The sequence below is a fragment of the Mya arenaria genome, chromosome 11 (assembly GCF_026914265.1).
Source record: "Mya arenaria isolate MELC-2E11 chromosome 11, ASM2691426v1".
In the NCBI taxonomy this organism is placed as follows: Eukaryota; Metazoa; Mollusca; class Bivalvia; order Myida; family Myidae; genus Mya; species Mya arenaria.
Window position 1 is genome coordinate 42,625,196 of NC_069132.1, and position 23,336 is coordinate 42,648,531.

Sequence of the window (23,336 nt, forward strand, 5' to 3'; positions counted from 1 at the left end):
TTTTGCTATTTCTCACTGTTTTATGTCCAAGAAAGTTATTTTGTTGGTAAACTTTCCAAATATGTAGTGCCAGTTTTCATTTCATGGTCAATGACAAAGTTCGAAATCAAACTAGTGCTCAGTAAAATTGTCGTTTTTCATTTTGGGTACGGCGTAGTGTTATAAAATAAATTATAAACTGCAGTGAACTTTTTCCCCATATTATTACGATTATTAAAAAATGTTGGATATTAAATAAACTTTGTGGCAAGTCAGTTGGTTTAACTTTATATTTTTATTTCTCAAAATTATTGTACAAAGTTAAAGTACTGGTTTAACTTTTTTCTGAGCATCTTCCATGATTTATCAGGTAAATGATGCAATATTTACAGAAAGGTAAAATAGAAACATATATAAGTGATAGGTTTGTAAATGTTTTGTATTGATATTGTTTTTAAATGATTTCATTTCACCACATTTCCTTCGTCAAGTAAGTGTTCTGCATTATTTTTCCTCCGTCTCACTACTGGAGTGCTGCCACAAGAATGTCATCATGTTTTCCATACACTATAAGCCTACTAGTGCGGGTGCTGTACCAGGCTGCACGTGGCTCGTAAATGCCATCTTTCTTCCTGAGCAGTGCGGCCAGCTTCTTGTTGCCTTCTTGATCAATCTGCAACACAGTGTCGGAGCCAAATGAGCACACAAAGACATGCCCACCCTCACTCACGTGTACATAACAGGGCCAGTCTATGTCAGGGTCTTGTAGTGTGGCCAGAATAATGCCCGTATTGTCAATTGTGACAATTTTATTGCGGCTGTGATCAGCTATGTAGATCTTACTTCCATCTGTGCTCAAGGCAAAGCTGCGCACTGTATATTGCCTAGATGTGTCATCATGTATCTTGTTAACCAGCCTGCCAGCTGTGGTGTAGAGGTACAGGACATTGCCGGAACTTACATACAGCTGACCCTGGTGGTGCCTGATGGAGACACAACGATGGTCAACTGAGAACTTTCTGGTCATCTTGATTGTGTCAGCGGACACCGTGAGGAAAAGGACTTCATATCTTACAAATGTACGGCTACAGCCACTTCATTATTTGAGATGTGGCTGATGTCCCATGGATACTCTGGGAGATCACAGTGGGTTGTGACCTTGTACATGCTGTTTAGCACCTTTACTTTACAGTTTTTATTGTCTACAAGAACAATCTCTCCTCCTGGAAGTTCTGTAATACCAGTAATACTACAGGGCTTTATATCTGTCTTTAGTTTTGTACTGAATAATGTTGTCCTTTGTATCTTAAAAACTTTTGATATATCAGAGGACTTTTTGATCACTCTAGGTATTGGCACGTCAGTCGGATTTTTTTGAAACTGTGTGCCAGGATATTTTCTGATGTTTCCCATTGTCTTCATCTCAGACAGAAGTTGTTTCGTTTTTTTGTCAGGCTGGAATGTGACAGTCACCTCTGCTTTGGTTGATATCTGCTTCAGAAGTTTATTGGCCACTGTCATCTTGTCCTGGGTTTTCCTGAAGCCAATGTAGGTGGTAGACTTGTTGTCTTCACCCCGGGTTTGGATTGTGTCCAGTAAGGCCTTTAGCTCGTCATGTAGGTTTTTGCACTGGTCTATATCCTTCTGTATTGACCCACCCAGGTCAGCCAGGACACTGTCCATTGCTTCCACTGTCTTCTTCTCCATCTCATCTAGCAGCTGGTTCAGTGTCTTCCTCAGGTCCCTGATCCTTGAAAGGATAGACTGCCTTGAAGTCTGCGACGAGTTCTGGTTCTTCTTGCTATCCTCAACCATTTTGTTAAGGCTTGTCAATACCTTATTTACTTTGACAGGAAGCTGCTTGAAGTCGGCCATCATGTGTATGCCGCTGGCTAAGTCTGATATCAATCTGATGCTTCGGCACATCCTGTTCAAAATAATAAGAATTAAAGTTTAACTATGAAATTGAATTGCTGTTAAAATCCTTCATGGTTAGACTTTAAAAGGTACGATGATGGGTAAAATTCAAGCTTATGGTGTTTTGCTTTCAACACATGGCCCACATTCCCCGTAAAGAATCTCATTTGTACTGGTCGACGGCTCAATCCAGAACAGGATACAAATCCTTCACACTTGTTAAAACATGCGTTTATCTACGGTGATAAAAAAATCCATGTTTTGGATCAATAAAAACGCTTGCCTAAGCAACACAAAGTTTCGTTTAGTTTCATAGAGTATTTTTCTAAGAAATGCCAATTATTGTTGTAGCTGCCGTATGGTCACAATGCAGTCTGTGAGGCATCTTTAAGGCCCTCTCAGTTACTCCCATTCAATATATTTTAAATAAAAATCACGCTTTACGTTTGCAAATCGTGTGTTTTGATAAACAGTGAATACTTAAAACTTTGTAGCTAAGAAGTAAGCTAACATAGCATTATTATTTATCATAATTTCAACTACATGTTTTGTCGCGAGGTTGACTTTTGGCAGGCTGTTCCCAATCAAAGGTTTGATGTAAGTCTGTTTCAATTTCAGATCAATTTAAAAACACTCATTTGTTTCTATATCCTTTTTGTTCAGCAAAATATTTAAGAATCATGGTGTATTATGTTAAAAAACACACTCACTTATTAGGTGTAAGGAATATGTACCCTCCTTACCATAAACTAAAGGGTAATTTACTATCCATTAAATAAATGATTTAAGACATAAAATAAACAAGATTGTGAACCTGTTCTTTGACAGATGTTGACACATTAACCGAAGATATTTCATATCATGTTTTAACTTCCTACAAGAAATACTCTTCAAGATAATTTAACAAAACGTTCACAAGTGTTCGGATTTGCGCGCTCAACCGGTAACAGGTTCAAGTATCATATTTCATTTCGCCAAATCATTTCGTTATTAAAACTCGCTTTTATGATTAAAACAAAATATGGTTTGTTATAATTATATTTGAGTTTCCTTGGAACGGAGAAAATTACACAAAAATAGTTAGCTAAGTTTGATCCCGTTATAAGGAACATAATATTGTATGAGAAATCAGGGCCTTAATCAGATCATATTTCTTAAAAGGCATGTTAATAACTGATACATTTGAAAATAATAATCACCTGTGGTGTAACGATACACAGAGATTACAACACAGCTCAGCGTGGTCTTCACAAAGCAGTTCCAAGACCTTTGAAGGGTGAAGTTCACAGGTTACCAGAGCGTCTCTCTGCACCACCCGCATATCCACATCCTTACGGCCAATCACAATATGCTCTTTGAGGAGTTTTGCATGCAATGTCAGACACGTGTCGCAGTAATATTTAGAGCAGTTCCCACAGAAATACTTGGCCTCGGTGTTGAGATTGTCATCCTTACACACAGAGCAGGTAAAGTCATGTATCTCATCAGAGGCATTTAACACTATGTCTTTGAATGATCGTATGTGTTTTGAAGCCATTACAATTTCAAAAAGTATTCCACTTTATAAACTTTCCTTTCAAATTTTAAACATTTCATGTTTTGTACAAAATTAAACAGTGAATATTGATCGCATTGCCCATGGATATCTGAAGAACTGATGTCCCATGTAACCCTTGCTACCAGGAAGTTAGAATGATAAAACTTTCCGACACGAGTGACAGCCAACAAAAAATCAACACACTTTTAACTGAAGCGTTACCAGATAGACACGCAAATTCAAGTCGTAGTGATCGTGTAGTCGTGTCGACCTGTGAGTTATAACACGATATGACGCAATAATTATGTTGACTTGTTCACTAAATAACAAGATACGTCGACATCTATATTGCGACAAATCGTGTTATAACCCACAAGTTGATATAACTAAGTCGACATGACTACATTATCGAATCGTCTGTATACTTTCAGGCATATCGATATATCACTTTTTTGGAAGATGCAGATTTCTTTAATAAAATTTATATCGATAAATATTCTAATAATTAGTTCTTAGGCCTAACAACCACTAATAACTGTAAAGAAAACGTGTTAATTTAACTATTTCGTTATGTTTATTTCGCCCTTTGCGGTTCTGCATATAGCATAAGATTGCACACGAGCTATGCATATCGCAATAAAGTGCAATACGGGCTCTGCATATCGCAATAAAATGCAATACGGGCTCGTCATATCGCAAAATATTGCATACGGGCTCTGCATATCGCAATAAAATGCAATACGGGGTCTGCATATCGCAATAAATACAATACAGGCTCTGCTGGCGCAATAAATGCAATACGGGTTCTGCATATCGCGAACGATTGCAGACGAGCTATGCATATTGCAATAAAATACAATACAGGCTCTGTATAACGCAAAATATTGCATACAGACTCTGCATATCGCATCAGATGCAAAACGGGTACTGCATATCGCAATAAATTGCAACACGGGCTCTGCATATCACAAAATATTGCATACAGGCTCTGCATTTCGCATTAAGTGCAATACGGGTTCTGCATATCGCAATAAAATGCAATACGGGCTCGTCATATCGCAAAACATTGCATACTGGCTCTGCATATTGCATTAAATGCAATAAGGGTGCTGCAAATCGCAATTAAATGCAATACGGGCTCTGCATATCGCGAAATATTGCTTACGGGATCTGCATATCGCAATAAATGCGATACGGGTACTGAATATCGTAATAAATGCAATACGGGCTTTGTATATCGCAATAAACGCAATACGGGCTCTGCATATCGCATTTGATTGTAATATGGGCTCTGCATAATGCAATAGATTGCAGTACGGGCTATGCATATCGCAATAGATTGCAGTACGGGCTATGCATATCGCAATAGATTGCAGTACGGGCTATGCATATCACAATAGATTGCAGTACGGGCTATGCATATCGCAATAGATTGCAGTACGGGCTATGCATATCACAATAGATTGCAGTACGGGCTATGCATATCACAATAGATTGCAGTACGGGCTATGCATATCGCAATAGATTGCAGTACGGGCTATGCATATCGCAATAGATTGCAGTACGGGCTATGCATATCGCAATAGATTGCAGTACGGGCTATGCATATCGCAATAGATTGCAGTACGGGCTATGCATATCGCAATAGATTGCAGTACGAGCTATGCATATCACAATAGATTGCAGTAAGGGCTATGCATATCACAATAGATTGCAGTACGGGCTCTGTTCACGCAATAGATTGCAGTATGGGCTATGTTTATCTCAATAGATTGCAGTACGGGCTCTGTATATCGCAATAGATTGCAGTACAATAGATTGCAGTACGGGCTATGTATATCTCAATAGATTGCAGTACGGGCTCTGTATATCTCAATAGATTGCAGTACGGGCTCTGTATATCGCAATAGATTGCAGTACGTACTATGTATATCACAATGAATTGCAATACGGGCTCTGCAAGTCGCAAAAGATTGCAGTACGGGCTATGTATATCACAATGGATTGCAATACGGGCTCTGCAAGTCGCAATAGATTGCAGTATGGGTTCTGCATATCGCAAACGATTGTAATACGATGTCTCTGTATAGCAATATTATAGGTTATTAGTATTGCGTTTTGTTTCGACTCGAGGTTATTTTTTCAGATTCGGATTTCACGAGGCGCTATAACCCTTTTCTTATACACATTTCTGGTTTAAGCCATTTAAAAGACATATGATTTTATCATAAATGTTATTTCAATGACGCACAGTTTTGTTTTAGGATATTATTTTAAACATCGCGCAATATTACTTGTATTGGCGTGACGTCAGCAGAGTTCAATACGGCCGTATTGTGCTGGACTGGAATACTGGAATACTGTTTTATGGCAATGAGCTCTTGCTTTGGTGTCATATGACCTGTTAAAAATAGTGATATTTAACCTAAAATATTTATTTTTCTTCTTCTGAATTATCAAAGGGGTCACTCGTTATACAGGAAATATAAAAACTACGAATATTTTATAAAGACCACACGGCAAAAACTGTTTTGTGGAAGTCTTAAGTGTGATAACACGAAACAACAAGTCTGCTGCACGCTGGAAAACGGTTGAAACATAAATAAAACGACAACTTAAAACACAACTATGTTTCGTTTAGTTTCAATTAAGACAAGTAAGTGTTGCAAAAACACTTAGAAACAAATTTGTTTTGGAATTAAATGGCGTCTGCATTCTGCAATGCTCTAAGAAAATTAATACCCAAAACACTCGCGCTCGCTCCAGAGTATCTCAGAATTATTTCAATTTGCTGTTTCTTCCTCCCGCCCTGTGTCCATCTGAGGACCTTACTGTCTAAGACCTTTTCGAACAGAAATCATCACTTAAGTATGGCGTAGTTTACGGCATCCTGCTCTTCGTAGTTCTCCGTGGCTTTATGTTGATTAACAGTTTGTATGGCTTTATAGATGACATCTCGCGTCAAACCACGTCAACTTGGTCCAATAATATTTAAAAGGGCCTTTCTGTAAGTACCTCGCAAATCCTCGGAGACATGCTTAGTGACTTCGCTTTCACTAAGGTCGGTATCTTCCTGCATAAGATCACGCACTTCCTCCTCGATAATCTCTTGCCAAGGTCCAATATCCGAAGATTTCTCGGAGGTTACAGATATGTTGTCGTTGCTGTGATCAGACTTGTTTTCATCATCAAGTCCAGAAAAATCCTCTTGTTCAGTAACGTCAAACATCGGATCTTCATTCGAATCGTCGTTAGAATGCGCAGACCTTTAATGACGCAACATATATTCACGTCTTCCAAAAGTTTTAAAACTTTTAAATATCACACATATACATCGCAACGAAATCCTTTAGCGCCAGTGAGGAGGAGTGAGTGATACACTCAGATAAATATATGCCCGATGGGAACGATGTTTTCGGACTTTTCCGAAATTTGACTTGGCATTTTCTGCCAGGATGGCACCAACTTTCTAGGTTTCTTGTTATCCTTATTACCGAATACATCCGCCCTGGAAACTCTGCTTTTTCTTTTTTGCCGGCTTCTTTCATTCTTTGAAATTCCAAGTCGATCAAAGGCACGTTATGTTTCAACTAACGATCAAGTATGCTTTCGGCGATAGCTGTCCTAAAAAATCAGACAACGATATGTCTCCCAACAGTGACTACAATTCAAAACAAGTATAGTAGTTCAAAGGATGCGCACACTACACCCCCTACGTTTCTCAACGCCTTCGGAAAAACTCATAGAAACTCAATGAAACCTCCTCGTCTTTCCTTCCTGCCTCCTATTTACTCCCTCATTGTTCCACGTCGCTACCTCCTGCCTCCTGTTGGATTTAAAAGTTCTTGCGTTCTTATTTTAGGCACAAAATCTTTTCCAGATCAATAAGGTATGTTAGTACTTTTTTAAACATTCTTTTCGAATATTTATATAACTTGGTGTTAGCACATATTTATGGGCCAATGAAAATCGATCAATTACCCAATTTACTGCAGTTTAATATTATGTAGAGCAGACTTGACGGTGATATAAACATTTCTTTTCGTAGAGAGAGTTTTGTCGATCTACATGATTTGGTAAAGTCCTCTATTTTTCATAGATCGCTCTACCCACTGCGCATCCGCTTAGTAACTATGACTGACCGTTAAGGGTGCCATTTTCTGGAAGTAATTGAAGCTTACGCCATGAACCCGAATTTGAAAACAGATGTTGAATCAGCTATCAAATCGTTTTGACATCTATTGTGTGTACATTTATAATATTTATGTGACAATATTCAATTTCAAATCTCATTTACGTCTGTTCCTTTAAAATGCTGTGTATAATATAATAGACAACCAATCAAACAAAATCAGTACCAAAATGTGCAATCTTTTGTTGGTCATTATGAATATATAATTTTCGAGATAATGAAACGACAAACATAGGCATGGTAACTTTAATGCACATGTTTAAACATTTTTTTTCAGTAACACAAGTATGCTACCTCAATGAATGAAAGCGGATGTCATGGGTAATTTGCACGTCATAATGTGACACGGTCTAACAACGATCTTACGCAATGGTAAAATGCTTCAGTGTTATCTGATATGACTGTGAATTTTACTTTAAGGCCACAACAAATTGATCATTTGTTCGTCGGATTTGCCGCACCTAAAATTCGAAAAACGAAAAAAAAAAAAAAAAAAACTTTTTTTTTGCGCCCGCACTTACTATTTGGCCGCGCATATTATTTATTTTTTTACTTCTGAATTTCCTCTATTTTCTGAAGTTTTTTTACTTAAAATTTGAACCTGCAACGTCGACTTCGCCTTTTTTTGAAGGTATTTCCATGCTTTACATTCTCCGCGAGCAAACTTTCCTCGTGTCAGGACAAAATCAGGTCCGGGTAACCGCAAAACAGCCGATATTTGTTGACAGTCTTTTTTGTCGGGAATATTTTGCAGGACGCACCGTTGTTATCTATTTCCGGTATTAATCTGCAGGATACTTTCAGTTTTCGTTAATGTAAAATACACATTTTTAATTGAAAATCAGTGTCATAGTCAATGGATTATAGTCTTTAGTAAACAACAACAGTTTCACAGCGTCGAAGACAATAAATATTTATGTGTGTTTTAAGTAATTCATTGTTTTGTACTCAAAATTTAGTGTTAAGTAATAACTAAATCAGATTTTGAGTGCAAAACTTATATTAAAATACACGGACACTCGACTTACAACAAATGAACATGTTTTCGTGAGTTATTTTTTAAATTCTAAAATGCATTTCTCAGTTTTATACTCGTAATTGATAAAAATAGAAGGACATGTAAATGTTTCAGAAACAGTCTGTATTTATGCATCATTCAATTGTAACCATGCCCCCCCCCCCCCCAGGACCGGGGGTATACCGGAGATAGCCGGTGAAATGGGCCGTGTTTTCACCTTCCAGGTGGCCCCGCAGTGCCGTTGGTTTTACCCGGGGTTGGCTGGACCGAAAGTCAAAGTCCCCGCTATTCCCCGGACCTTGGGGTCGTGTTTACAATTGACTAGTGCATAACACATACATGTACAGTATAAAAATAGCATCAGTAACATCAGAAAATAAAACCTTTTATAAGTAAAATGACTGTTTTAATTTTCTCAATTCTTTGTTCTTATCCACTTGTTTTCTTTGATCGATTTGTAGTAAAGTGGCCTGTTATTAAAGTGGCCTGTTTCTTACGGGCATTGAAGCTATGGAGGGTGTCATGATTTTTTTTCAAGGCACGGACCTATAAACCATTGGTTCGTGGTAAAGGCGAGGTCTTGAAAGGGAAACATCTTTATTCCACCACCTTCTCTAATATAATGACCGGTGCCACATTTGCAGATTTGTTTAATACTGCTTCAATTGTGTTGTCCCGCAATTTAATCGGCAGTGTCCTAAGTAATAGTAAAGCACTGGATCTTATTGCCATTTTTTATATATTGAGACAGATTTTCATGTGATACAATCAAAACCTTTTCATTTATATTTAAACTAAGAACCTCTGTTTGCAATTAAAAAGCATTTCTTGACATATTGCATGATAAATTTAGTAAGAAATAAACTTTTTAATTTTTATTTTATTTTTCGCCTTGCGCTCGCCTCTGAATTGCCTTAAATTTTAAAAAAAGTATTTTAATTTTTTTTTCGCTCGCTCGCTCCTACTTTTTTTGGGCAAAATCCGTAGAACAAATGATCAATTTGTTGTGGCCTAAATAGATTTGAGATAATTTATTCGTATCAACCAGTATTCTCACCCATTACAACGTGGTCAAGAGTGCATCATACATTAAAGATGCACTATTACTCCCCAATAAGATTCACCACAATTAATAATATTGTATGAATATTCCAAAAGTATGAATACATGTCGAAAACAATGGATCTAATGAAGGATACAGAGCTTAATTTGAAAAAATGAGCATATTACATGGAATTTCTACCTTATGGGACTATAGTTTACCACAGTAAATCTTTTAGCACTCACCAATCATTTAATACTTTTGAACTTTCTGCTATTAAATACAAGGTTACAATCTTGTTATCAGTAATTTATATTTTCGATAAATGCATTATTTAGTAAGTAGTTAAAGGTTCATCAGTCAACATTTATGTTCGTTTTACATGTGTATGTATTGATTTTGAATAAGAGTGTCACTTTACCCATTGGAATATACGAATCATGAATACTATATACGGCCATGTAAATTATTTGTATGTTTTAATTGTAATGTGTTTTAATACCATGCAGATACACCCTATCAATGAGGCGGTGTAAAAGCGTGAATGACTATATTATTTTTCCATTTATGTTCCAAAACAGTTGGCCTACCTTTTATAAAAGTTCACAACAGATGGATAACCTTCACAACATCTCATTCTCATTTCAGTTCTCAGACCCATAAATAAACTGGCTCTCTTATCATTTTTTAGACCTAAATATAACAAATTAATGACTGCTACCCCTAAATAATGTTAATATTGTTTGAATGGATATTTATTGCTGATTACAAATTAATTGAACTAAATTGAGTTTATCTTACAAGACTGACAACATTATTGCGTTCTTATTTAAAGCGGAAAAAAGACAATTACACTCTTTAAAGGTACTAGACACCAGATGGTCGCAAAATCGGTAAATACAATATTTTATCAAAGCAAGCCTAAAATTTTCAATACGAGCTAGTTTGAAGCCGATTATACATTACTGCACATAATTTAAAGAATATTTGTCGCTATTTCATCTGAGTTTACCCGTTTAAAATTAGCTCATAATGGATTCACAGTTAAAAGTGTTTATATTAAGCATATGAAAGTAACATGATAAGTACAGAGATACATCTACCGTCGCTATTTTTAGATTTACTGGTATTTACATGGTAGACAAACCCAGTACATTTCTAATTTGTAAAATACGCAAAAACGCGAAAGATACAAGTGTTATAAGCGATGTGATGCATCAGTAAGTAAGATACAATGCTTATACACAACGATATCAACTTGAAGTAAGTTTTTGACAATTTTCTTTTTTTCTTGCAATTGTATCATCTGGTGTCTAGTCCCTTTAAAACCCAAATAAGGAATGAATGTGATATTTGTTTTAACATACATTTTACATATTCATGCATCCTGAAGTCATCAGACATCCAAACTTGATGTATGGGTGAAATTCCTTTATATGCTCACTCTGCTCGTTCTTAACAGGCGCGTAGCTAGGGAAGTAAGGTGTGGTAGGGGCTATTTCAAATTCGGGGTTTTTGGTATGACAAAAACTTCAACCTGTCAAAATTTCATTACGCAAATGCCTATTTCCGTACAGTCAGCTACGCGCCTGCTTAAGCATTAAAATGGTACTTCATGTCAAATAACTATTACTAATCGCGAGTTGAGCAATTTAAACGCAAGTGGTTTTCTTCATAAATCGAAGCTCGACTGCTCAAAACATCAAGGTCAAAACTTCAAGTTTCTTCTTAGCCGTTCTTTTCTACTGAAACCAAGCAGGGAACCAAACAAACTAAGCCAATTCCCAGGGTGTGAATGGTAGTGTTTATTTCCGATCTATTTCGGTTTTCTAAAGCGAGAAACCGTCCTGATTGTTTAACCATTGCTTTATGTAAGTAACAGTGAATATTCCGGGATATTTGCCATTTATAAGAACACGAAAAGGTTTCCGGCACCCGCGTTAGCAGCGGGGCTTCCTCTTCAAAATAATATCGCTCTAAAATGTCCTCGATCTCTTTATTATCCATAAGTACTTGTACTTGTCTAGCATTCAATGAACATTTTTATGTGAGAAAGTGTCTTTATTACCCCCCACCTTAAAAAGCTAATCGCTGGACTTAGGCAACATCAAACTCATTATTATGCACAATACACATTTATGTTATAACATTCGCGCATGTTTAACGCGATCATTGACGTCAATACACTATTAACTGTTTACTCAGTCTGACTGTGAAACATGGTTAAGATGAATAACTCTTCACGGTATAATACGTCGGGATATGCAGAAGTTGTTTCCCTTAAACCGTTTAAGACCACATCGTTATGCAACAATGTCTTTTCGTATCATCATCGTCATCGTCATCGTCGTCGCCACAGTGCATTCTCTTTACAAATCTAAATAAGTTTAGAGAATTTACAAGAACGGAAATTACATCACATACCTCTTTCGCGTGCTTGGCGAGCTGGATCAACTTCCTGCAGATCTGCCTCAGGGTGTGCTCCTCGTCAAAATATCCCTCACCCTCGGGCTTTCCCCCTGTGGGAGGCGTTAAACTTACTTAAAACATGATAACAACAAATGAATTTTATGGTGCTATTGTCAACTTATTGGACATTGTCACACCAATTTGAAAAAATACTAATCATGTGCATCTCTTAGACAAATGAAAAAAAATCACTTATATACATATAAATTGTAAATCAATATTTTGGTGATTATTTGAAATAACTCAGTTCTGTGAATTTTGGATGCCTGGTCACCCCAAAATAATTAGGCATCATTTGAAAGGGTTTCAGGTGTAGATTAAAAATATGTTAAGGGCATGTCACCCTCCGCCCTATCACCCTCTTGCCTGTCACCTTTTGGCTTTATACCCCCGGCCTGCCTCCTTCTGGCTTGTTACCCTCCGGCCTGCCTCCTTCTGGAATTTCTCCATCTGACTTGTCATCCTCTGGCTTGTTATCCTCTGGTCTGTAACCCTCCAGCCTGTCACCCTCTGGCTTGTCACCCTCTGGCTTGTCACCCTCTGGCTTGTCACCCTCCGGTTTGTCACCCTCTGGCTTGTCACCCTCTGGCTTGTCACCCTCCGGCATGTCTCCTTCTGGCTTGTCACCTTCTGGCTTGCCATCCTCTGGTTTGTCACCCTCCGGCCTGTCACCCTCTGGCTTGTCACCCTCCGACTTGTCATCCTCCGGCTTGCCACCCTCTGGCTTGTCACCCTCCGGCTTGTCAACTTCTGGCTTATCACTCTCTGGCTTGTCACCCTCTGGCTTCTCACCCTCTGGCTTGCCACCCTCTGGCTTGTCACCCTCTGGCTTGTCACCCTCTGGCTTGTCACCCTCTGGCTTGTCACCCTCTGGCTTGCCACCCTCTGGCTTGCCACCTTCTGGCTTGTCAACCGCTGGCTTGTCTCCCTCTGGCTTGCCATCCTCTGGCTTACCACTCTCAGGATTGTCACCCTCAGGCTTGTCCCTCTCTGGTTTGCCATCTTCTGGCTTGTCACCCTCCGGTTTGTCACCCTCTGGCTTGTCACCCTCCGGCTTATCACCCTCCGGCTTGTCACCCTCTGGCTTGTCGCCCTCTGGCTTGTCACCTTATGGCTTGTCGCCCTCTGGCTTGTAACCCTCGGGCTTGTCACCCTCTGGCTTGTCACTCTCTGGCTTGTAACCCTCTGGCTTGTCACCCTCTGGCCTGTAACCCTTTGACCTGTCACCCTCAGGCTTGTCAACCGCCGGCTTGTCACCCGCCGGCTTGTCACCCGCCGGCTTGTCACCTTCTGGCTTTTCACCCACTGGTTTGTTACCCTTTGGCTTGTGACCCTCTGGCTTCTCACCCTCTGACCTGTAACCCTCAGGCTTGTCACCTTCTGACCTGTCACCCTCAGGCTTGTCACCTTCTGACCTGTCACCCTCTGGTTTGTGGAATCCGGCCTGTCACCCCAGGCCTGTCACCGCTGGCCTGTCATCCTCTGGCTTGTCACCCTCAGGCTTGTCACCTTCTGTCCTGTAACCCTTCGACTTGTCACCTCCTGGCCTGTAATCCTCCGGCTTGTCACTTTCTGGCTCGTCACCCTCTCCTGTAATCCTCCGGCTTGTCACCTTCTGTCCTGTAACCCTCCTGCTTGTCACCTTCTGGCTTGTGACCCTCAGGGCTGTCTCCCTCTTGCCTGTAACCCTCAGGCGTGTCTTCCTCCGGCCTGTCACCCTCAGGCTTGTAACCCTCTGGCTTGTCATCCTCTAGCTTGTCACCCTCAGGCTTGTAACCCTCTGGTTTGTCATCCTTTAGCTTGTCACCCTTTGGCTTGTCACCCTTTGGCTTGTCACCCTCTGGCTTATCACCCTCTGGCCTGTAATCCTCCGGCTAGTCACCTTCTGGCCTGTTACCCTCCGGCCTGTCACCCTCTGGCTTGTCACCTTCTGGCCTGTCACCCTCTGGCTTGTCACCCTCTGGCTTGTTATCATCCGGCTTGTTATCCTCCGGCATGTCACCCTCTGGCTTGTAACCCTCTGGCTTGTCACCCTCTGGCTTGTTATCCTCCGGCTTGTCACCCTCTGGTTTATAACCCTCTGGCTTGTAACCCTCTGGCTTGTTATCCTCTGGCCTGTGATCTTCTGTCTTGTCACCCTCCAGTCTGTTACCCTTCGGCTTGTCACCCATGCCTGTCATCTTCGGCCTTGACCCTTTCCGACCAGTCATCCTCCGGCCGACCACCCTCTGGCCTGTCACACTCCGTCCTGTCACCCTCCTACCTGTCTTCCTCCGGCCTGTTTTTCTCCGGTCTGTCACCTTCCTGCTTGTTTTCCTATCTTTACCAAACTTTGTTAATATAAATACTTTGTAAAAATATTTACAGGCTTAAAATCTCGACCAAGTTTGATCAACAGGCAGGTCACACTTTTTACTCTTAGGTTAGAATTTTCAAAACGACTTGGTTTGTTCTCAGCTCTCCGCCTTAAGCATTTCCTATCCATATTTTACAAAACATTGCTTCGACCACATAGGATCATTATTCTCTTGGGCGTTAACTAAGCCCATTAAATTGTCAAAAACTGTCATGGTCGCCCGTAAGCTTGTGGATCGACTTAGAACTCACACAGGAAACAAACCTTCGGTTTAGACGGACAGTAATTGCCTATCAAGTAATCAAGTCGATCTCGTTACCCTAAGGTTGGCATTTGGTTGACTGCACGTCACCGTATAGCACGTCAATATTGTGCTCACCAACATGTTGGCTGAATGCATTGAAACCGGATCATCTTCACAGATGAATGGAAGTTTGATCTAGAAGGCGCAGATGGCAGAGTAGCGGACATGACGTCAACGATGTGGTGGACCTTGAGCGGGTTTAGCACGAGGAATGGGCGATAGCAACATTTTACGTTATAAGAACACTAATGAACAGCAAGAGACGTCGGTGTATAGCTGCAATTGAGACAAGGGGTGGCCACACAAGATATCGATACCCATGTTGAATATGAAGTGTAAAATAGTGGTATTAGATGGTATGTTCTGTTTATATGGTTCACAAATGTTAATATTAAATAAACTGTGTGTTAAATCAATTGGTTTAACTTAATAGTTTTATTTTTCAAAAATATTATACAAAGCATATTTAAGTAACGATTATTTTGTAATAAGTTAACATTTTTTTCTGAGCATATATGTACATGTACATTAAAATGTTTCATGATTAAACTGGTAAATTATGCAATCTTAACAGAACAGTTAACATATAGAAAAAGTGGTATGTGAGTAAATGTGTTTTATATATTGAGTTTTTAAATGTTTTCATTCACCATTTTCCATGTTTACTTCTCCAGTTAAGTTCTACATTATTTTCCTTTGTCGAACTACTGGAGTTTTGCCACAAGAATATGATCCTGATTTCCACCCACAATAAGCCTACTAGTGCGGGTGCTGTACCAGCCTACACGTGGACCTTGGATGCCATCTTTCTCCCTGACCAGTGTGGCAAGCTTCTTGTTGCCTTCTGGGTCAATCTGCAACACAGTGTCGGAGTCAAATGAGCACACAAACACATGTCCACACTCACTCACCTGTGCATAACAGGGCCAATCAATGTCAGTGTCTTGCAATGTGGCCGGAGTATTGCCCGTGTTGTCAATAGTGACGATGGCATTGCGGATGTGATCAACTATGTAGATCTTAGTTCCATCTGTGCTCAAGGCAAAGCTGCGCACTGTGTATTGCCAAGATGTGTCTTCATGTATCTTTTTAACCAGCCTGCCAGCTGTGGTGTAGAGGTACATGGCATTGCCGGAGCTTACATACAGCTGATCCTGGTGGTGCCTAATTGAGCGACAGTAATGTTTTACTGAGAACTTACTGGTCATCTTGATTGTGTCTGTGGACACCGTGAGGAAGTGGACTTCGTATCTAAGATATTCAAAACTTACTGCTACAGCCACTTTATTATTTGAGATCTGGCAAATGTCCCATGGATACTTTGGGAGATCACAGTGGGCTATGACTTTATACATGTTGTTTAGCACCTTTACTTCACAATTGTCATTGTCTACAAGAACAATCTCTCCACCTGGAAGTTCTGTAACACCGGTAATACTACAGGGCTTTTTATCTGTGTACAATTTAATACTGAACGTTTTTGTCCCTTCTACCTTAAAAGTTTTAGATATTTCAGAGGACTTTTTGATCTCTCTAGGTGATGGCACGCCAGTAGGTTTATTTAGAAACTGAGTGCTAGGATACCCCTGGATGTATCCCAGTGTCTTCAGTTCAGACAGCAGTTGTTCAGCGTGTTTGTCAGACTGGAATGTGATGGTCGCCTCTGGTCTGGTGGACATTTGTTTGAACAGGCTGTTGACTTCTGCAATCTTGTCCTGGCATTTTCTGTAGCCAATGTAGGAACTGGACTCGCTGTCTTCACCCCGGGCTTGTATTTTGTCCAGTAAGGCCGTTAGCTTGTCATGTAGGTGGTCACACTGGTCAATATCCTTCTGTATTGACCCATTCAGGTCAGCCAGGACACTGGCCATCGCTTCCACTGTCTTCTTCTCAATCTCATCTAGCAGCTGGTTCAGTTTCTTCCTTAGGTCCTTAATCTTTGTCAGGATGGACTTCCCCGAAGCCTTCAGCGAGTTCTGGTTCTTCTTTCTGGCCTCACCCACTTTGTTAAGGCTTGCCAATACCTTGGTTACTTTGGCAGGAAGCTGCTTGAAGTCTGCCATCTTGTGTATGCCATTGGCTAAGTCCGCTATCAAACTGATACTTCGGCACAGTCTGTTTCAAATGATAATGCATCTGTTAAAATTCAGGCTTATCATGTGTTTTGCTTCATGCTTTAAATTCCATGTTAAATCTATTAACAGAAAATCAACACTTCAACATAATTCGGCCTCTAAATATCTATAGTGAAACAATATCATATTTAATTTTGCCAAATTACTTCCTTAAACTTGAGTTTAAAACCAAAACCTGGGTTATCATTATCATATTTGAGTTTTCTTTGAAAGGAAAAAATAGTACAAAATTGATACCATTTTTTTTTAAGTGAGCTTTGCTTGACCCTCTTATAAAGAACATAATATATTAGAACATTAATAAGATAGTATTTCTTAAAGGCGTATTAATACTAATACATTTGAAAACAATAATCACCTGTGTTTAAGTGATACGCAGAGACTACAACACAGCTCAGCGTGGTCTTCACAAAGCAGCTCCAATACCTTTGAAGGGTGAAGGTCACAGGTTAACAGGGCGTCTCCCTGCCCCACCCACTTGTCCACGTCCTTATGACCCAACACAATATGCTCTTTGCGGTCTTTTGCATGCAATGTCAGGCACTTGTCGCAGAAATATTTGAAGCAGTTTCCACAGAAATACTTGGCCTCCGTGTACAGATTGTCATCCTTACACACAGAGCAGGAAAAATCATGCATCTCATCAGAGGCCATTTAACACTGAGTCTTTTAATTATGTCCTGCGCTTTGTAGCCCTTCTATTTCAATAAATTATTATTCCACTTTATAAATTTTCCCTTCAAGTGTTAGAATATTTTCAACATTTCAAATTTTTGTTCAAAATTTTACAGCGTGTAATGGTCTCTTTGTCCATTGAGCACATTCTAATGTATATCCCATGCAACCTTGGCTACTAGGAAGTAAACAACCAAACGATATAAGTGATAGCCAATAAATTGTTATCAGTGTTACGTGACAGTTTTCACGGTTTTACTGTAATGATAACATTAATAGATAAGTCATACTGAAGTACATCAAATGTGGAGAATGAAAATAGTTTAAATTAAGCTCCTATATGTTCAATATATTGATTGCGTATGGAACGTATATCGTATAAACACGGTTGATACAATATACGCTTCCATAGTGACTGGAACGAACTTTAGTTTTCGGTATCACATGGACGTGTATATCGTTGATACTGATACTATGTTCGCATTTTACAATAAACGCTTCCATACTTATTGGAATGAACTTTAGTTTAGTTGTAGGTAGTACATGGAAGCGTATATCGTATACACCGTCACTAATACACCGATACGATATACACATGATACGATATACGCTTATATAGTTATTCAAAAGAAGTTTAGTTAAGTTTGCAGGCTAGATTTAATTGACAGTGATCTTGAAGAAGACAAGACAATATGTGTCTATGTATATATTTTATAGTATGTAAAGTGGTACACACAAAATATACAGATTGGTCAATAATGCCATTCTCAGATTCCGAATAACGAAAACAAAGTCCAAAATATGATAGCATAAGCATACATGATCATTAATAATAACGGATCAACAAACATGACCAACGGATCAAATATGGAAGACTATATCGTAATACAGATGATGTGATCATCATGTTATGTCGACTTGTATTAGGTCGAATTTTTGAGTTATCACGCCACATGTCCTTATACTTATGTCGTCTTATCTAGTACATTAGTGAACAAGTCGACATAATTGTTGCGACATGTCGTGTCATAACTCAGAGTCGACATCAAAACACGCCGACATGTTTAATGTCTCTTGCGAGTTATAATACGATATGTCGCAAACAATATGTCAACTTATTTAGTTTATAAGTGAACAAAGTCGGAATAAGTATTGGGAAGTACTGGGACATGCCGTGTTATTATTCAGAGTCGAAATCAAACTTGTGACTTGATTTATTTTATGTAGACCTGCGACTTACTAAACGATATGCTAAAATAACATTTCTAAATAAATCGATCTTTACACCAATTTCGAATACCGCGCCAGAAATAGATCCGCATTACCGGAAACACCTACCCCAGCCTGCCGGCCATTGCCTCCTTGTTTTTCTGCGAATCGCATTAGCAGCATGAGACACACGTCCCAGAACTCCGCCTTGACGGCAGCGAAGAAGCACTTGCCTGCCTCGTCCCCGAACATCCGGACGCACAACTTGGCCATGCTTCAGAAGACGGTCTTTAACAAGCCAGGAATTTGCGGTGAAAGAATAAATATTTTGTTTCTTACGTGAAATTGTTTTGCCATTGGGCAAGGATGATAGGGATACTCAGCATGGCCAAATATTTTGATCTACTGGTCTGGGTTGGGACAAAAAGAAGGCTTACGTAATCGTGACTGTTCTGCCTGTTAGAATTTCAACGAGTATGTGTATTCGGAATTAAACCAGATCTGCTTTTATAAAAATATTATTAAATGATTTGTGAGTGCTAAAAGATTTACTTCAATCTACTATCGTCTCATAAGGTAGAAATACCGTGTTTTCTGCACCTTTCTGTTTAATTAAACCCTGTATCCTTAAAAGAAACCATTGATTTCGACATTTATTCATCCTTTTTGGTATATTAAAACAACTATATTAATTGTGGAAAATCTTATTTAGGAGTGCATTTTTTAATGGTTGTTAATGATTGCCTATTTGCAATTGCATAGGCTGCAAATGTAGGATGTTTTCTAAAACATAGTTTTCACCTACACATCTGCAAATTCTCGATTTACCACAGTAATAAATTGTTTGGGTTTTTTGCTATTTTTCTTTAAGCACGTGCTAAACATGCACAGGTAAATAGTGATTGTCAATTGTTCTGCAATTATTCCAAATGAATAGTGTAGCAGTCACATTTAAATAATATGAACACACCATATCGACAAAAAGCTTATGGTCAGATAGCAGAATTATTGCTTTAGGATGGTAAGAAGCTGCGGTACAGACTTCGTTTTGGTGTTCATGAATGGACTGTTTTTCGTCTGCAAGCACGATTTCAAGAAACGGACAGTGTTAAGGACAGGCCACGGTTAGGGAGTCTTTGTAAAACGACGCCATGAGAAGATCGGTTTTGTGTGATGTCATCTCAACGTTTTTGTTTCATGTTCGCCCGAGCGCTTATAGATCGACTTAGAATTGCCACAGGAACAAGCCTTTCGGTTTTCACCACAGCTCATAATCGCATGATGGCCGCGCGACTTTGTGCTTGTCACCCTGACATCGGCATTTGATTTACTGCACGTTACCGTTTAGCACGTCACAATTGTGCTCACCAACAAAATAACCGGACTAGAAGCCGGATCGACTTCATTGGTGAAGGACATGACGTAAACAACGTGGTGGACCTTGAGCGGTCTTTGCGCGAGGAATGGGCGACATCACCATTTCACGTTATAAGAACACTAATGAACAGCACGAGACGTCGGTTTGTATCTTTAATTGAGACACAGGGTGTCCACACAAGATATTGATACCCATTTTAAATATAAAGTGTGAACTACTGGAATTAGTTGGTAATATATTGTTCACAAATGTTGATATTAAATAAATTATGTTGGAAGTCAATTGGTTTAACTTGATATTTTTATTTCCCCAAATTATTGTACAAAGTTTATTTACTGATTATTTTTTTCTGAGCATATATGTACATGTATATTAAAACCTTTTATGATTAATCAGGTAAATTATTCAATATTTACAGAACTGTAAGCATATTGAAAAGTGCTATGCTTGTAAATGTGTTGTATTGACAGAGTTTTGAAATGTTTTCATTTCATCATATGTCCATGTTTAATTCGTCAAGTAAATGTGATACATAATCTCCTTTATCTCACTACTTGAGTTCTGCCACCAGAATGTCATTCTGATGTCCACCAATGATAAGCCTGCCAGTGCGGGTGCTGTACCAGGCTGCCTGTGGCTGGCTCATGCCATCTTTCCTCCTGATCAGTGTGGTCAGCTTCTTATTGCCTTCTTGGTCAATCTGCAACACAGTGTCTGAGCCATATGAGCACATGAACACATGTCCCCACTCACTAACGTGTGCATAACATGGCTGGTCAATGTCAGGGTATTGTAATGTGGCAAGAATATTGCCCGCGTTGTCAATAGTGATTATTTTATTTTCACTAAAGTCAGTAATGTAGATCTTACTGCCGTCTGTGTTCAAGGCAAAGCCGAGCACCGTCTTTTGCGCGGATGTGTCTTCATGTATCTATTTAACCAGCCTGCCAACTGTGGTGTAGAGGTACAGGGCATTGCATGAACTGACATACAGCTGACACTGGTGGTGCCTGATTGAGCCACAGGAATGGCCAACTGAGAACTTACATGTCATCTTGATTGTGTCAGTTGACACCGTGAGGAAGTGGACTTCATATCTGACGGATGTAAAGCTGACTGCTACAGCCACTTTATTTTTTGAGATGTGGCAGATGTCCCATGGAGACGCTGGTAGATCACAGTGGGCTGTGACCTTGTACATGCTGATCAGCACTTTTGCTTTACAATTGTCAATTTCCACAATGACAATCTCTCCTCCTGGAATTTCTGTTATACCAGTAATACTACAGGATTGCATACCTGTGTTCAATTTTTATACTGAATTTTTCTGTCTCCTCTATTTTAAAACCCTTTGTAGTATCAGATAACTGTTTAACCTCTCCTCTGGGAAATGCGCGCCAACCGAATTATTTTGTAACTGTGTTCTAGGATACCGCTGAATGTATCCCATTGTCTTCAGTTCAGAACGTAGTTGTTCAGCTTGTGTGTCAGGCTGGTATGTGATAGTCGCTTCTGGTCTGGTGGAGATCTGTTGAAGCAGCCAGTTGACTTCTGCGATTTTGTCCTTGCATTTTATGTAGCCAATGTAGGAGCTGGACTCGCTGTCTTCATCTCGGGCTTGGATCTTGTCCAGTAAGGCCTTTAGCTGATCATGTAGGTTGTCACACATGTCAATATCCTTTTGTATTGACTCATTTAGGTCAGCAATAACACTGTCTATCTCTTCCACTGTCTTCTTCTTCATCTCATCTAGCAGCTGGTTCAGTGTCTTCCTAAGGTCGTCGATCTGAGTTAGGATGTACTTCCCTGTCGCCTGCATCGAGTTCTAGTTCTTTTTTCTGGCCTCACCCACTTTTTTAAGGCTTGCTAATACCTTGGTTACTTTAGAGGGAAGCTGCGTGAAGTCGTCCATCTTGTAAACGCCACTGGCTACGTCCGATATCAAGCTTATGCTCCGGCACATCCTGGTCCAAATGATAAGAATTACAGTTAATTTATAAAATTGAAATGCAGTTAAAATCCTTCATAGTTAGATTCTGGAAGATGATGGGAATACAAGGCGTAGACCAAATGTAAAATTTATTTTGCTTGAGTACATCATAATTTGATAATATTCAACCTTAATGTGGTTTGCTTCTTGATTTAAATTCCATATCTTTTAACTGCTCAACCCCGAGCTGGACACAAATATTGAACAAATGTTAAAACACGCGTTTATCTGCTGTGTTCAATAATTCGATGTTCTGGATCAATGTAGACACTTGCCTTAGCAACACTTGCAAACTTTCGTCTTATTCTATTGAGTATTTTTCTCAAACGAAATCCATTAATTGTTAAAATGTCACATTGCAGCCAGTGGGGAAATGACGTCACAGGGCGCATGCGCATCTTTGGGGCCCTCTCAGTTACTTACATTTGTGACATTTTTAACAGAAATGACGCTTAACATTTGACAAACGTGTGTTTTGAAAATCACTGAAAACTAAACCAGAACTTGGCAGATAAATGTAGAATAATTAACTGAGAATTTCTTTTTAGAAGTGTTCGGATTTTGGCCCTATAATCATCACCTGTGGTTAAGTGCTACGCAGAGATTACAACACAGCTCAGCGTGGTCGTCACAAAGCAGTTCCAAGATCTTAGGAGGGTGAAAGTCACATGTTATCAGGGCGTTTTCCTGACCCACAAACTTGTCCACACCCTTACCTCCGAACACAATATGTTCTTTGAGGACTTTTGCATGGAATGTCAAGCACGTGTCGCAGTAATATTTAAAGCAGTTCCCACAGAACAGTCTCGTCGGAGGCATTTAACACTGAGTCTTTTAATGATTTTCTTTGTTTTGAAGCCATTCTATCTAAAAATATAAATTCCACTTTTGAACTTTCCTTTCAAATATTAAGATAGTTTAAACATTTTAAGTTTTGTTCAACATTAAACAGTGCGTCTTGATCGCATTGCCCATGGAGGACAGACTAATTTATACCCCTAGCCTTTGCTACCGGGAGTATGAATATTCCGGTAGTTACAGCCAACAAATTGTTATCAGGTTTTTCAAGTAGTAATGATAATGTAGTCGTGTCGATTTGTGAGTTATAACACGACATGGCGCCATAATTTTGTTG

General features: G+C 39.4%; 4 protein-coding genes across 4 annotated transcripts; all 4 read right to left on the minus strand.

Moving 5' to 3' along the window:
• Positions 1 to 1,050: 1,050 nt before the first annotated feature.
• LOC128208549 (uncharacterized) lies at positions 1,051 to 3,774 on the minus strand. The gene is made up of 2 exons (XM_052912104.1): positions 3,096 to 3,774; positions 1,051 to 1,906 (listed from the first exon to the last, which is right to left on the minus strand). Exons 1-2 carry the CDS (start codon positions 3,431 to 3,433, stop codon positions 1,051 to 1,053), a joined length of 1,194 nt encoding a protein of 397 aa, XP_052768064.1. The 5' UTR covers positions 3,434 to 3,774.
• A 2,630-nt stretch (positions 3,775 to 6,404) lies between these two features.
• On the minus strand, positions 6,405 to 14,364 carry LOC128208550 (basic salivary proline-rich protein 2-like). The gene is made up of 7 exons (XM_052912105.1): positions 14,052 to 14,364; positions 13,767 to 14,009; positions 13,292 to 13,579; positions 12,554 to 13,261; positions 12,110 to 12,204; positions 7,194 to 7,285; positions 6,405 to 6,699 (listed from the first exon to the last, which is right to left on the minus strand). Exons 1-7 carry the CDS (start codon positions 14,362 to 14,364, stop codon positions 6,405 to 6,407), a joined length of 2,034 nt encoding a protein of 677 aa, XP_052768065.1.
• An 888-nt stretch (positions 14,365 to 15,252) lies between these two features.
• On the minus strand, positions 15,253 to 17,814 carry LOC128209104 (uncharacterized). The gene is made up of 2 exons (XM_052912958.1): positions 17,308 to 17,814; positions 15,253 to 16,929 (listed from the first exon to the last, which is right to left on the minus strand). Exons 1-2 carry the CDS (start codon positions 17,601 to 17,603, stop codon positions 15,519 to 15,521), a joined length of 1,707 nt encoding a protein of 568 aa, XP_052768918.1. The 5' UTR covers positions 17,604 to 17,814; the 3' UTR covers positions 15,253 to 15,518.
• Positions 17,815 to 22,036: 4,222 nt separating this feature from the next.
• LOC128208551 (uncharacterized) lies at positions 22,037 to 23,020 on the minus strand. Its single transcript, XM_052912108.1, has 2 exons — positions 22,782 to 23,020; positions 22,037 to 22,175 (listed from the first exon to the last, which is right to left on the minus strand). Exons 1-2 carry the CDS (start codon positions 23,018 to 23,020, stop codon positions 22,037 to 22,039), a joined length of 378 nt encoding a protein of 125 aa, XP_052768068.1.
• Between the last annotated feature and the right edge of the window lie 316 nt (positions 23,021 to 23,336).

Bases quoted from the DNA above. Each gene is read 5' to 3' on its own strand.
- LOC128208549 (XM_052912104.1), bottom strand. From the start codon at position 3,433: ATGGCTTCAAAACACATACGATCATTCAAAGACATAGTGTTAAATGCC. The intron at 1,907-3,095 runs GTGATTATTATT...TATTTTGAACAG, and splicing joins TGTGTATCGTTACACCACAG to GATGTGCCGAAGCATCAGAT.
- LOC128209104 (XM_052912958.1), bottom strand. From the start codon at position 17,603: ATGGCCTCTGATGAGATGCATGATTTTTCCTGCTCTGTGTGTAAGGAT. The intron at 16,930-17,307 runs GTGATTATTGTT...CATTTGAAACAG, and splicing joins TGCGTATCACTTAAACACAG to ACTGTGCCGAAGTATCAGTT.
- LOC128208550 (XM_052912105.1), bottom strand. From the start codon at position 14,364: ATGACTGGTCGGAAAGGGTCAAGGCCGAAGATGACAGGCATGGGTGAC. The intron at 13,262-13,291 runs GTTACAAGCCAG...ACAAGCCATAAG, and splicing joins AGAGGGTGACAAGCCCGAGG to GTGACAAGCCAGAGGGCGAC. The intron at 6,700-7,193 runs GTTTCATTGAGT...GCGTCATTAAAG, and splicing joins CAGGAAGGAAAGACGAGGAG to GTCTGCGCATTCTAACGACG.
- LOC128208551 (XM_052912108.1), bottom strand. From the start codon at position 23,020: ATGCCTCCGACGAGACTGTTCTGTGGGAACTGCTTTAAATATTACTGC. The intron at 22,176-22,781 runs GTGATGATTATA...CATTTGGACCAG, and splicing joins TGCGTAGCACTTAACCACAG to GATGTGCCGGAGCATAAGCT.